The sequence below is a fragment of the Pseudomyrmex gracilis genome, unplaced genomic scaffold (genome assembly GCF_002006095.1).
Source record: "Pseudomyrmex gracilis isolate BER0280 unplaced genomic scaffold, ASM200609v1 scaffold_125, whole genome shotgun sequence".
In the NCBI taxonomy this organism is placed as follows: Eukaryota; Metazoa; Arthropoda; class Insecta; order Hymenoptera; family Formicidae; genus Pseudomyrmex; species Pseudomyrmex gracilis.
The window spans coordinates 435962-449841 of NW_018020709.1; the positions used below are offsets into that span (position 1 = coordinate 435962).

The following is a 13880-nucleotide window of genomic DNA, read 5'->3' on the forward strand; positions in this document are numbered from 1 at the left end:
CATTATCGCGCCCGACGTTCTGCTGATTAATAAAATTTTCCCGAGTCGATATACAATTATTATTATTATTATTATTACGCGAGCCCCGATAGAAACGGCGCGCGCGATTGCTGTTCGATAATTTTTTTTTAATCGCGAAACAAAATCATCGCCAGATAAGCGAGTTCGATTTTGTATTGCTTCTCTTCTCTGCTGCGGTCGAGCGATAAGTTACTCGACTGTGTATTACGCGCGTCATAACGCGAATAATGAAAAAGTTTTTTGGGGGTTGCGCACCGCGCGCCATCCAAAAGTCAAACGCGATATCCCCATCGAGACTCAATGGGGCGCCCTCAGGAAATCTAAACCGGTAACAAGATGGCCGCTCGGAAACGGAAACCGGAAGCTTGTCACTCAAGCTACGCAGGTTTCCGGCGTGTCCCGAAAAAAAAAAAAGGAAACGGTTCTGGAGCGACCGGGAAGAGAGAGGTGGATAGAGAAAAACAAAGAGAAAGAGTGGAGGGGGAAACACGTTTCGAGTATATTGTTATTTTCTCGGTTGAAAAAAAAAAAAAAAAAGAGTGTTAAAAGAAAAGAAATATTTTATTTTCGACGAAGAAAATGATGTGCGAGCGACCCGATAAAACTCTTTTGACGCGAGGTTTTGTTTTACTTATAAATAAATTAATGAAGTTTTGAAATATATATATATAATATATATAATATGTATATAAAAAACGAAAGAGGTGTGGAAGAAGCGAACACACACGACGTGTTAGTTGTTTTCGTAAGATTTATTAAATATGCATCTCTAATATATTAGTTCGCTATTTACCGATATATTAGTTCATTATATTATATCACTATATGTACTGATATATTAATTATTAGTTTATTTATTATACACAATGTACATATATACAACTTACAATATATATTTTAATTAATCGAGGACGAAGGATATCTGCGATTGCTCGCGGTGTCACGATCATTAAACCGTCTATCCCAACAACTAGGATACGTTAAAATTAATTAGTGTGAGGTGAGGTCATTGCAATGTGTATTTGACATCATCTTCGAGTTTTTAAGGAGATCGCGCAAGTGGAACAACAAATCTATACTCTCTCGAATTAATATCAACAAAATACTTGTTTGCTTCGGAAAGAAACAAAAAAGTTTTTGTCTCGTTTATTAAACGTCTGTTAAATAAATAATTATAATAATATGTATACTCGCGATCACATAGATAGATACGGTTATCTCGCAAGAGAATATAGAATTTGTGTTTTTCTAAGAGTTTTTATCAAATAAACACATCACGTGTCTCGTGAGTCTTTTCGATAAGATGAGAAGTAGTTACGTTATAGAGTTATGAGTCGTGAAGAGGAATGTGTGCTTACGCGTTACAATGTTTTTCTAAGTTTATTGAACGAACTCTCGGTGATTTGTGTGATTGCACATTGAACCGAGATATTGGGCGCAAAAAAACTGAACAAAAGTCTAGAAGATTCAGTTTTAGAACTCTCTCAGTTATATGTGTGTCACAAATAAAATTTTACAAGTTCGAAAATTTAGTCAAGTATTATAACGTTCGATAACTTTTGATAATTTCACTACAATTTAGCACTAATTTTCAAAGTTAAAAAATGTTATAATTTAAATAATTTTAGCAAGTTCAACACACACATACACGACAACAGCTCGATTATGACAACTGTTTGTTCCTTGAAAAACAAAAGTATTTTAGACTTTTGTTCATTTCTGAACCATTTTTGATGATTCAATGTACGGCAGCAAAGTATATTTGCGGATAAATGTTATCATCGTTTGTTTTCAATCCTTTCACTGCGGCGTTATTATTATTTTATGAACTGATGGTTATATTATTTATAATAAATCGTTGTTGTATTTGTTTCTCATAATAATAAATATAGTTATTAGTTATATTATTTGGCATTCTCTCAGAATAATTTCTAGGGAGAATATTTTCATCATCGATGACGTATGGAGAACTTACGAGCGGAGAGACTCTACATATGTACACGAGAGATATGTCGCGCGAATCTTACGTGAATTTTTTGCAAAAATCGATGTGTGGCCGAGAGGTGCACATACATACGCGGCGTCCGCAGCGAAAGGGTCAAAGGATTTGTTTAAACGTTCGTGTGGATATGCGCGTATGAGAGTGTGTGTGTGTGTGCGGTGTCGAGTCAGACAACATTGTGCACAATTTTTAGGATTAAATTGAAATTTCTCAACACGTTTTTGCGATATTTTTTTTCCTGCGACACACACGCGTTTCTACGGACTAATTTTCGACTCCTACGCAAGTGTTTATGTAATATTTTTAAGGGGTAATCGCGTATAACGGTTTTTTTTTTTTGTACAAATATCTTATCTCGCGAAATCTGAGAGATATCGTCTCTAATAATACAATTCTACTATCTATTATATATATTTATCTATTTATTTATTCATTTATTTATTTATCTATATTCACGTCAAACTAGCGTATTAGAGACGTGAGCGATCTTTGGTTTCTTAACGGCGGGTTAAACTGTTCTCCGGGAAATAAAAGTCGAGTCTCGGTAATATAATAACAAGTCACGTTTGTTGTAAATTTATTCCGTTGAAAAACATTATTTTTATCACGCGTGTGTGAGACAAACAAAACGAAAACATATTATATATACCTGCTATATATAATATTTTTGTTTTTTTTTTTTTAATTGTTTTTTGTCAATAATTGTTTTAATTAAAAATTTAAAACAAAAGTGACTTTTTACAACTTGGAACAGTTACACCTCATTCGCGCTGTCTCTAATTTTTTTTACACGAATATCACTTGCCACGGTAACTTCCAATTGCAAACCTGGGCTTCACTCCCTTGTTAATTGAAGAAACTAACGAGCTTTGAAACTGTAGCTTTGTTAAACATTGTGCCGATAATTCTTTTTTTTTTTTTTTTTTTTTTTTTAACATTTAAAGAACGTTTTCTCAGTTCACTTCTTCAATCATCAACATTCGTAGCACTAGATCTAATCTCCTCGCATATTCATTCAAGTTCTCTAAAGTGTAAGACCCATGCAAGCGCACGACTTACATTCACCTTCTTGGAAATGTTACAACATTGAAAACATTGAACTTTGTACGATTTTGTATCTCTCTCTCTTCACGTTCTTAATTAATAAATTATTAATTCTTCTGTTGGATGTTTGATACGTGTGTATGAAAACTCAATACACACATATTTGAAAATTTGCCATTTGTGTTTCCGAAATGGCCGTGCGATCCACTCAAGAATCGCCACGTGCACATTTTTCGTCACTATGACGCGTCAACGTGCGGAACAAAAATCTTCGTCGCACGTACGTTAAATTACATCATGCACTACATTACGTATCTTGCACCATTACATCATGTTGTATCAACCGTTACCCACGGTTTTTCTTCTTCTCTTTTCGTATTCGCACGATTTCTTTATTAGTGCGTGTTCGTCATCTCGAGAGTGTGTGCGCGCGCACCCCATCTCAATGAATTCGCGCGAAGAGAAGTCAGTCAGCGCAATTCCATCGAAAATACATTGGATCACTTTTCTTTCTCTGCAGAAATGATTTTCTCTACCACCAGTATTTCTGCATGTACGGCGCCATGGGAACCTGGCTGCTGCCGGGATACGTCGTCGGTTCCATCAGACTCTTGGACTGGCATGGTTTGCCGTCTCTCACCAGAACCGGCACGGCGACTCTTCTAGGCGAGCAACCGCTTCCGCCGGCCTCGACGCGCTCGCTCGCCGCTCTCTTCGTTTTGTACCTGTGGTTCTGAAACCAGATCTTTACCTGGGTGGGTGTCAAACGTATAATCGAGGCCAGATGTTCCCGTTCGGGCGCGCTCAGATAACGCTGCTGACGGAAGCGTCGCTCGAGCTCGTACGTTTGCGCCTTGGAGAACAAGACCCGTCGCTTTCGCTTCTTGTGCTCGGTCTCGTGAGCTGACTGCGTCGTCTCGTTGCCGGTCTGATGATCGTCCTCGAACTCCTGGGTTTCCTCGTCCTTCGTCGACTCGTGACTGTTCTCCTGCTGCGACGGGTACGACATGTCCGAGATCGCGGGACTCGTCGAGTCCGGCTGCTGGAGAACTGAAACAACGAAGAAACAACGCAAAAAAAAAATGCCAATTAGTATCTTTTGTTTTATCTTGTCACGGAAAAAAAAAATAATATGTCAACTGCGTTTACGTCGGAACTGAAGTTCTCGAAGTTTTATGATTTTGAACAAAAAAATGTATCTTCGAATCCTCGCAACATTCAAAAAATTAAATTTCTCTTCTTTCATTTGTTCATTCGTTATCAAACTGACTTTGTTATTTATTCGCACAAATAAGTTAGATAATTTGTTCAAGATCTGTTTCGCCCGAGAACAAAAGCGCAAATGAAAAAGGATAATGCGTTGAATGCGTGCGAGATTAACAAACTCCAGCTGTATTTTTCGGCTCAGCCGGCGCTGTCGATTGCTCTTAGCGTTGATTACCGGCCAGATGCGGAGGCATTGATTTTTTTAATAGCTTTCCTAATCATCGCGCTGTCAAAAGACTATAATATACCATCTGTAACCGATTAAGTTCGTAAAATCGAGTTCGAAAAATAAATGAAAAACTTTCGTTTGCAAACAATATTTGCGATGCGTGAAACAACTTTAACCACTTGCGGTGCAAAGAAATTCACGGTTGCGCGTGCCAAAAAGACACACATCAACTGATGATAAAATTACATATGTATGAATACTAAATTTATTTATTAATAAATAAATGCGTCACAGTTGACGCGCCACGCACGTCATTTTTCTTTCTGCAACAATCGCCTGACGACGTGTGTAACACGTCGCTGGCGTTCCGGTAATAGAAGCATCTCGACGTGCGTGGCACGTCTTTCCATCGCAAGTGGTTAATTTACAAATAATAATTAATAGAGAAATAATTAATAGAGAATTATTTAATTTATTTTTACGTATAATTAGGAACAGTTAGAGTTATAAAATCTCTCGCTTCCGCCGTTGCGATTCAGCACGACTGTATAAATCGAAGAAGGATATCCCTGTAATGCGCGCAACGCGGCAAAGGATTAAATTTAATCGTTCGCAGAAGATATTACACGATACTGAGAAAATAAACGTCGTTTGCTGACGCGCAACCAGTTAGCGCGAGCAATAATTTCATTCGTCCGATAGCGAGGTGATAAATGTTACGACCCGACCGAGATACCGGCTAATTTAATGTACAATGTCGGGGATACTGGCTTTCGCCCGTAGTACAATATGCTTTTGTGAGCAACCCCCCCTCCCTCCCCCTCCCTAAAGCCCGCGCTCGGGGAGGGTGCGAAACCAATATAAAGCCTATTTAATATCTCCGCGCTGGACCCCATGGGATCAACCATATCATTTTCATGGAAGATTAGATCGTGCTCACACTCGCGCTGTGATTTCAATTAGAACACTACGCGGCCGACTAATGTTTTTTTTTTTTTTAAGAAAGCTGACAAGACAAAGAAAACGCGATCTCTCTCTGTTCTTTTTCAAGTAGAGTTGTTCTCTCGTAACATATTTATCTCTCGACAAACTTCTTGATACAGTCGTTGTTTACATATTTACCTCAACTTTGTTTACACGCACGCACACACATGATAATAAATTTTTCTAAAATTTTACTCAAATTCAAATCAATTTGAAAATTTCAACATTTATTATACAAAACTGATCGCAAATTTCGCAAATATGTGTGTTACGTGGAGAATTACAATTATATATTTACTCTTCCACTCTCTCTTTCTTTTGTCCTTCTTATATAACTTCAAATAGATGCGCACGATTTCTTGAAAAAAAAAACAAAAAAAAAAAAAAAATCACACATCTCATATTTGAATCCTCTTTTCAAATCCTCCTCGTGGATATGCTTCAGTGAAGATCCTGCGTAATGTCATTTGCCGTGTACAAATGTGTACACGTATCCGATACAAAGCGGAGATCCACTCAATCGTGTCTCTCTCTCCCCCCTTCCCTCCTTGCTCTCGCTGCAATAGAGGACCGCAATTATATTCGCGCGCGCTTCTTCTCAACGGTTCGACGTGTCGCCCCCCCGGGATTTTTCGCTCGTTTGGAACCGCGAAGGAAGGTGAGGAAGAAGCGGGATAGGTCGCCGACGAATTTTTTGGGCGTGACGATCTCGATTCATCGCGGGCCGAGGGGGCGCCGTGCTCCCGGGAGTTCCCGTGTGCTCTCGCACACACATCTGTCGTCCCCGTGACGATACATCTGCCCTCTCTCGCGGAGACCAATCGCCGAGTCGAAACCCACGAGAACCTTTTACAGGATCATTAGATCCTGCTTAACCCTCGTGGACCAATTGTAGGGTACTAAATAAATAAGGGCTTCTACCGTGCCCTACCTCGCCGCCCCTCTTTTCCGAAAACATACGTATGTATGTGTGCGCGCTCGTTTCTGTCTTTCTTTTCGCGCGTATCAGCGCGAAGAAAGGGGGGTGAGAAATATTCGCACCGAGAAAAGATCTCTCGCAGAAATGAACGAAGCGCGCGGTGATCGTTTCTTTTTTTTTGTTCGAAGATGCGAGATGAAATAAAATACGCGAAGTAAAACCTATCTACAAAATTTTAATATTTATAAAATTTTTTCCCCTTCCCTTATGTTCCCTTCTTCTATGTACTTCTGTTCTTTATTAAATAAAGGATAATCGTGTTTGACTGCTCTCACCGTTCACTTCCTCCAAGGGTTGGGGTATTGCCGTCGGCAGCGCCGGACCAGTCGGCCAACCTAATAATCCAGGCGGAGGCGGTGGTAGCGTACTCCTGTTCAGATTGCCGTGCATAGCCGGTTGTAACATGGCGGTCGTGTGCTCCAAAAATTGCTGATAAGCCGTCGGCACGTCGGCGGCCGACGGAAGTACCGTCGCAGCGCCTGGAACTGAAAATATTCAACAACATTATTTTCATTTTATGCGTATAAGAGAATAATATATAAGTAAAACTAATGAAAAGAGAGAATCCTACGTCTCTCTTTGTGTTAAGGAACAAAAAAAAAAATCACAAATAACGAAAAGCCATAAATGACTTAAAAGCGACCGAAAGTCGGCCGACACATCCTCGACATTTACGATGTAATAAATGTTTTATTTATTATGTAAATGCGACGTAAATCTTTCTTTCTCAAAACATGGGGAAAGCCAAGAAGAAAGAGAACTTTTGCAAAGTTCTATTTAGAAAAAAAGTAGACGAGTGCGAAGGAAGCATTGTGCGAAAAAAAAAAAAAAAAAAGAAACAATGTTACCTGGCACATCTGTTTCCTCTTGCGACGGCTTAGCGTCGTTCAATTCCAAAATATCACTAATGGCGAAACCCGAGGTCCGAGGTGGCATTTTCATACTCTCGAGCAATCTGCAAAAAAAAACACACATAACGAATTGTGAAAAACTTTATTTATTTGTCAGTTTTATTTAGCTGCAACAAAAGCGTATATATATTAGGTCTATCGGAAAGTTCTGTCCGTTTTTGGAATAAAACAAAATACAAATTTTTCTTAAACCGTCAATAAACTTTATTAAATAATATAATTGCCATTGTTATTAATGATTTCTTGCCAGCGTGAGGGCAATTTGTATATCCCAGTTTTGAAAAATTAAGAAAAATTTCTATTTTGTTTTATTCCAAAAACGGACAGAACTTTCCGGTAGACCTGATATAATTGATACGCGTTTTTCCGCTTAATTAAAGACGAGGGGCGATGAAACGTTCGCGCTTATATGTGCAAGTATTTTTAAACCGATACTCGCGCTTATATTATATTTTTTGTTGTCAACATCGGAGCGCGACTTGTGTTTTTTCAAGAAAAATCTTTACTTGAACTAAAAATGTGATACAACAGAGCGGTCGCGAATGTCGTTTTCTCGGAGGATACTCTTCGATAAACATAACCGGCTGTGCGGGCGGTGCTTTCTGCACAAGTCGAAAAGTCGAAATACAAAGGTCTCGGCTCTTCGGCGGGCTTACAATCCAATTTTACGAAGCCGTAGCATGTCCTCGAGAATCAGTGACGACCATCAAGAGCTACCGACCGCTCTTTTTAAAAAGCCCGATTAGAAAAAGAACGTCTTTCACGGAGTACAATGCCCGTTCCGCATTCAGTCACGTTTTCAGCAACCTGCCGCGAACCTGTTGTGTATGAAAACTGTACGAGAGAGTTTCCGGAGATCCTTTCCTCTCCGAGCCGTTCGTGCTATTATCTCAGCACGTTCGACTTAACGCTTTTCAAATATTTTTCCGACACAAAAAGGTGTGGGATCGTTTTGTCACACAAACCACTTCACAAAATTACTATCCAAAATCGTCAAGTGTAAAATTAGCGAAAAAAATGTGTTGTAATAATTTGAAACTCGTGAGCGTTTTTCTCTCTTTCTCGTGTCGCAAGTTAAATAATGATCGATATAACATTTTGATTGCACTTTAATTAAAATCCAATCTACTCGCTTTTTTCTACTCGCAATATTTTAAAAATTAGTTAGGGGGGGATATTCGAGATTCTTCATATGTGTGATGCAAAATCAGCATCCTATATGATATTTAACCCTCTATGGGCCGAATTTCCCTTTGGTTTTTATCTGCAGACAACTTGCAAGGTATTTATTTTGACATTTCAGGTTGATGGTGCTGCCAACCGTCATCAATATTGTTATTGGTTATTTCAGAGGCATTATATAATTAAGACGTCATCTTGTGAAAAAAACTAAAACTATTTGCTAAAATGTGGATATATTAGCTCGTGACTTGAAAGTTACATGGGCCCATAGAGAGTTAAAGAATTGTAATTTCAATTAAAAAACACTCACGTGAAAAATATTACACGTGAACATATATATATATACATATATATACACATATATATATATTCATTTTCGCACAACATCCTGCGAACGGTTCTTCACGACCTTATATTCATATATTTACTAATCTACTCGTATTTATTTTCAGATCCACAGAATCATCTCCGATAGTCAATTGGAGAAGTTGTTTTTCATAAGAAAGAGTAAACAAGAAACGACAACAAAATGATCGAAGTTATCAAAAGCATTGAAATCACTTGTGAGAATTTATCTTCCGCAATTACCGCTCTTTTATGATGTAACTTGAAAATCTCTTCTCAATTATTAAATCCATTTCTTTGTTACCGGAGCAAACTTTAATCGCACACAGATATGTAATATTTAAATAATTATCGCGCGTGTGTCTGTGTGTGTGTGATATTTATTTACGATCTGTGTAATGTTAGATCGCGGTTTGAGAGCTTATGAAACAAAGATAGCAGATAAAATGTTTAGTTTAGTAGTAAGGAATCTTCGATATTGCGTGTACGGTGTGTAATCAACAAGCGATGCTTGTCATACACTGGGTATGCATCAAGGATATCGATAGCCGACCGGATATCAATACGTGATACCGCACGATAACGCACGATGCGTCTTAATAAACCCGTGTAAAAGATTATAGAAGTCATCAAAATCTAAACTTAATCGTTTTTTTTTTTTTTTTTGCTCCGTGTAATAAACATTGCACGTAGCTGATTCAATTATTAAAATTTTATTTACCTAGTATTTAACAGATGGCTGTACCAAACGTGGTTCAAGAGACCGGCCGGATACGGTAGCAGTGGCCAGGGCAGAAACTTATTCTTGTCCACCATTTTGACGAAAGGTATAAAAAAAAAAAAAAAAAAACGTTATTGCGACAATATTAGCAATTACGCTTTTCGTCGTCGATTCATTTTCGCGTTTTGCAATAAAAAAAGTTCTTCTCTCGGTCACGATTTCAGATAAACACTCAACAACAACAAAATGTCAATTGTCAATTTTGTCTTCTCACTGAGAGAATATATAATTCAAAGTTTTTCACACACCGTTTATATAACTTGGTTACTCTTGCACTCTGAGAAAATGTGTCAAGTTGCTTCACTGCCGCGGTGTTCCCGACTGTGTTCTGGATTTTTGTGCACCTCCAAGTATTTCTTCACGGCTTTGTTTACTTAATTCCTTTCTTCAAAAAAAATTTTTCTATTTGTTCAACTCTTGCGTTATGTTAGTTTGTACCATGTGCTCATCACGAGCGTGTCAGTTCTTTTTTCTTATTTTCTTTCTTTCTTTTTTTTCTCACTCTTGTCACAAACAGATATTGACACTATCACAGTTTTATTTGTTTCAACAACAAGGTTGCGACTTGCGTTCGACAAATAAATAAAAAGATAAAATATCGTTAAAAAGATATTTTAAATACGCGTATAAAAATTCTCGGACACACTGTCTTTCTTCTTTCACGAAACAAGTCGCACTGTCAACCACTGTCAATCACACCTTTCTTCAGGACGGGTAGAGTGAGAAAAGTTCATACACGTACATTACTTAACTTATGTACGGTTGTTGTACAAACTTATATATCGGACAAAAAGAAAATCGCGCGAAAAAGAAAAACAAATTTAAACGAAATGTGATTATCGAGTTTACTTTCGCGACGCGCTGTGTTTTGCACAATGTGTTCTAAAACATCTGTTCTTGAGTATCCTCGTCTTCGAGTATCCTACTTTTTGAGTGTCCTCGACGAGCACTTCAGCGCTAGTGTTCCCTCTACCTTCGTGCGTTTCCCCGTCCCGTTCGTCAAGTATCGTTCTCAAAGCCCAGGGCGGGTTTTACGAGAAGGCGGAGTTTTGAATTCATCCCCTCCAACTAGTAGCGTGCTCACCCCAACGGTGCGTGCGTGCCAAGGTAACCAACACCCTCCGGTGTCTCGATCACCCGTGACGAAAAGTTACGGAAAGTTACCAAAGATTTCCACGGAACGTAGAGAAAAACACCGCTGTTATATTATAAAAATTTAGTTTATTTAACAAATATCTGTAGCGGATAAATAACGTGCACACGTGTCGTGCAACAACGTCGGTTTTTATAAAATAAAATTTTAAAAAAATGAGATTATTTTTTTTTACAGAGATTCAATTTATTTAAAGCACAAGATCTAATTTTTTGTGTTGCAATATATTTCAATTCTGATTTCTTAACTATAAATATATGTAAACTTAAATTTCGTGAGATAGTTACGATCATATGTGCGCGTGTGATTTTTGCTTGCCGTTGGTATTTATTTAACTAAAAAAAATGTTATCTAATTGAAATTTTGCGCGAAGAAAAATAAAAACGTTATTATTAAGCGCACGAGCACAAACGCAACTCGGTACTGCGCGTTCCCCAACCGAGGGGAATATCCTGCGCGCAGGACTCTCCGAGCCGACTGGTAACTTTATCGGGGGTAAGTTACCGGAGGGGTGGTGCTCGTAGGATCGACCAATGGCGGGATCGCGTGTCGGGAAACCCTCGCCCGGCGACCCCCGGGGCTTGATTTCAATCCGGCCCGGTGAGCGGGCCAATCGCCGGGCTTCATCGATCAGGGGGTGCTTTTTACACCGAGAGAGCATACTTTACGTCGAGTGTTAATGTGAAAGAGCATTAGCAGTGCTTTTACCGTGTCATTTCGATTTTTCACCCGCTTCCTCTTCACCCCTTTCACCCTACCCGTCCCTCACATTTCTCTTGCCGTAAGGCACTCAGATAGTGGTCTATTGATACGCAAAACTGGGTTAGGAAGCGTGTTGTCCGCGCAACTTTTACCAGCGAGTGTGTTAGGCAAACACGTACGATCGACCAGCTTGACTCTTGTCCTCTTTTTTGGGGAGGGGGAGGAGGTGGGTTTTGTCGCGGATCGAGAAGTCAGAGAGGGTTACGATTTTGAGAGTATAATTGAAGAAGCGAGCGAGGATGAGAGAGGGGATTATACGCGTGTTCAATTTCACAAGAGAGCCAACGCGTATATCCGCTAAACCGCAAATAACTTTTTTATACGCGGTGTATAGAAAGACGTTTTATTCTGAAAGATGCGTGTCGCTTTTTTTTGTGAATAAAACTTTAAAAAACAATTAAATAAAATAATTTAAAGTGAGAGAATCCTCGGGTTCGTTAGAAATTATCCAATTTAGTACACCGAAAAAATTATATTCTTGTAAGTAGAAGATTTTATACTTAAAAAATCTTCAAGATTTTATAGATGATNTTCTTCTGAAATTAAGAATATATTCTTTATTTAAGAATATAGTCTTTTTCGATAGTGAGATATATATATGTTTTTCTATAGAGGCTTTTTATATTTTAATCAGTATATATTCTTATCAATATTACTATTTAGAGGATTTTCCTCTTAAAATAAGAAACTCTTCTTGGCGCCTGTTTTAGTATAAAATATACTTAAAGTAAGTGGGATATCCTCAAAACAAGAATACAATTTTTTCGGTGTACGAATATGGGGCTGTGAGAAAACCGATTGCAGGATGGTGTGCGGCAAACAAATTCTTGCAATATATCGTCCAGACGTTTCGACTGCTTTATTTTAGTCATCATGAACTCGTCAATTGTATTATTTAACCACTTGCGGTGGAAAGACGCGGTGCCACGCACGTCAAGATGCTTCTGTTACCGGAACGCGACGTGTTACACACGTCGTCAGGCGATTGTTGTGCAGAAAGAAAAACTGACGTGCGTGGCACGTCAACTGTGACGCATTTATTTATTAATAAATAAATTTAGTATTCATACCCGAGTCGAAATTTTGATGCTACTTGCAAACTTTTGAAGATACTTTGAACCTATTTAGCTGACCAATATACTTATTTAAACCTACTTTGACGATTATATTCATTTACTTCTCTTTTGAACCTTTAATTCTATAAATTTTACGTTACTCCTATTTTGAACCTACAAACACTCTCGATATTTTGGTGATTGAAGCAGGTTCTTTTTCCGAGTCGAAATTTTGATGCTACTTTCAAACTTTTGAAGATACTTTGAACCTATTTAGCTGATCAATATACTTTTTTAAACCTACTTTGACGATTATATTCATTTACTTCTCTTTTGAACCTTTAATTCTATAAATTTTACGTTACTCCTATCTAACCTAAAGACATTCTCGATATTTTGGTGATTTTTTATCATCAGTTGATGCGTCTTTTTGGCACGCGCAAACCGCGAATTTCTTTGCACCGCAAGTGGTTAAATAGCGATCCACTGATGATGACTAAAATAGTCGAAACGTCTGGACAATTATATTGCAAGAATTTGTTTACCGCACACCACCCTGCAATCGGTTCTCACACAGCCCCATATTCGTACTGAATTAAAAAATAATATCTAACCGAAGAAGAGCAATTAGATGAGATGAGAAATAAAAAAAATATTTGCGATTATATACACAGTTCGAGAAACACACAGTTAGACCGTGTGCTGTGGTAAAAATTCAGGCGAAAGAAAAGTGTGACGGCTAATTTTACCGCGAGTTTATTATCGCGCGCATTTCGCGTGACAATTATTTCTCCCTTTTTTTTTTCTCCTTTGATAATCGCGATGTTCACACGCGAGAAAAAACGACGCAAGACTGACCTGATTTCATTTTTTTTTTTTTTTCACATACCGCTCGCTTTCTTCGTAGTTTCGAATACGCATTTGTTTCGTCGCGCGGACATGCGAAAAAAAAAACAGAAAAGTTGTATTAAAATAACACACATGGAAGAAGATTGAAGACGTCTCTTTGGCACTGTCAAATAAATTGAGTAAAAAAAAAAAAACAACATCGAGGAGAGACGTTCAGTTCGCGTTTTGTGTTTCAGTTCTAATTTAATTCTTGTAATAAAAAATATACGGCACGGAAAAATATATGCGGCACGGAAAGCCGGAGATTCCAGGTTCGACTCCTGGCCGAGGAGTTTTTTTCGCAATATTTTCAAATTAGTTAGGGGGGTATTTGGGAT

General features: G+C 38.3%; 1 protein-coding gene across 2 annotated transcripts in view; it reads right to left on the minus strand.

The window, feature by feature from the left end:
• Nucleotides 1-2931: 2931 nt before the first annotated feature.
• LOC109856606 (thyroid transcription factor 1-like) overlaps nucleotides 2932-13880 on the minus strand; it is a 16043-nt gene continuing 5094 nt past the window's right edge. The window contains exons 1-4 of one of the 2 annotated variants that reach the window (XM_020432064.1): nucleotides 9625-10339; nucleotides 7314-7420; nucleotides 6741-6950; nucleotides 2932-4117 (exon numbers count right to left, since the gene is read on the minus strand). In XM_020432064.1, the coding sequence (XP_020287653.1) occupies nucleotides 3600-4117; nucleotides 6741-6950; nucleotides 7314-7420; nucleotides 9625-9719 (930 nt within the window). In that variant the 5' untranslated portion in view covers nucleotides 9720-10339 and the 3' untranslated portion in view covers nucleotides 2932-3599. Of the gene's footprint in view, nucleotides 4118-6740; nucleotides 6951-7313; nucleotides 7421-9624; nucleotides 10340-13880 lie in introns of those variants that run through there. The other variant, XM_020432065.1, reaches the window with a different exon arrangement.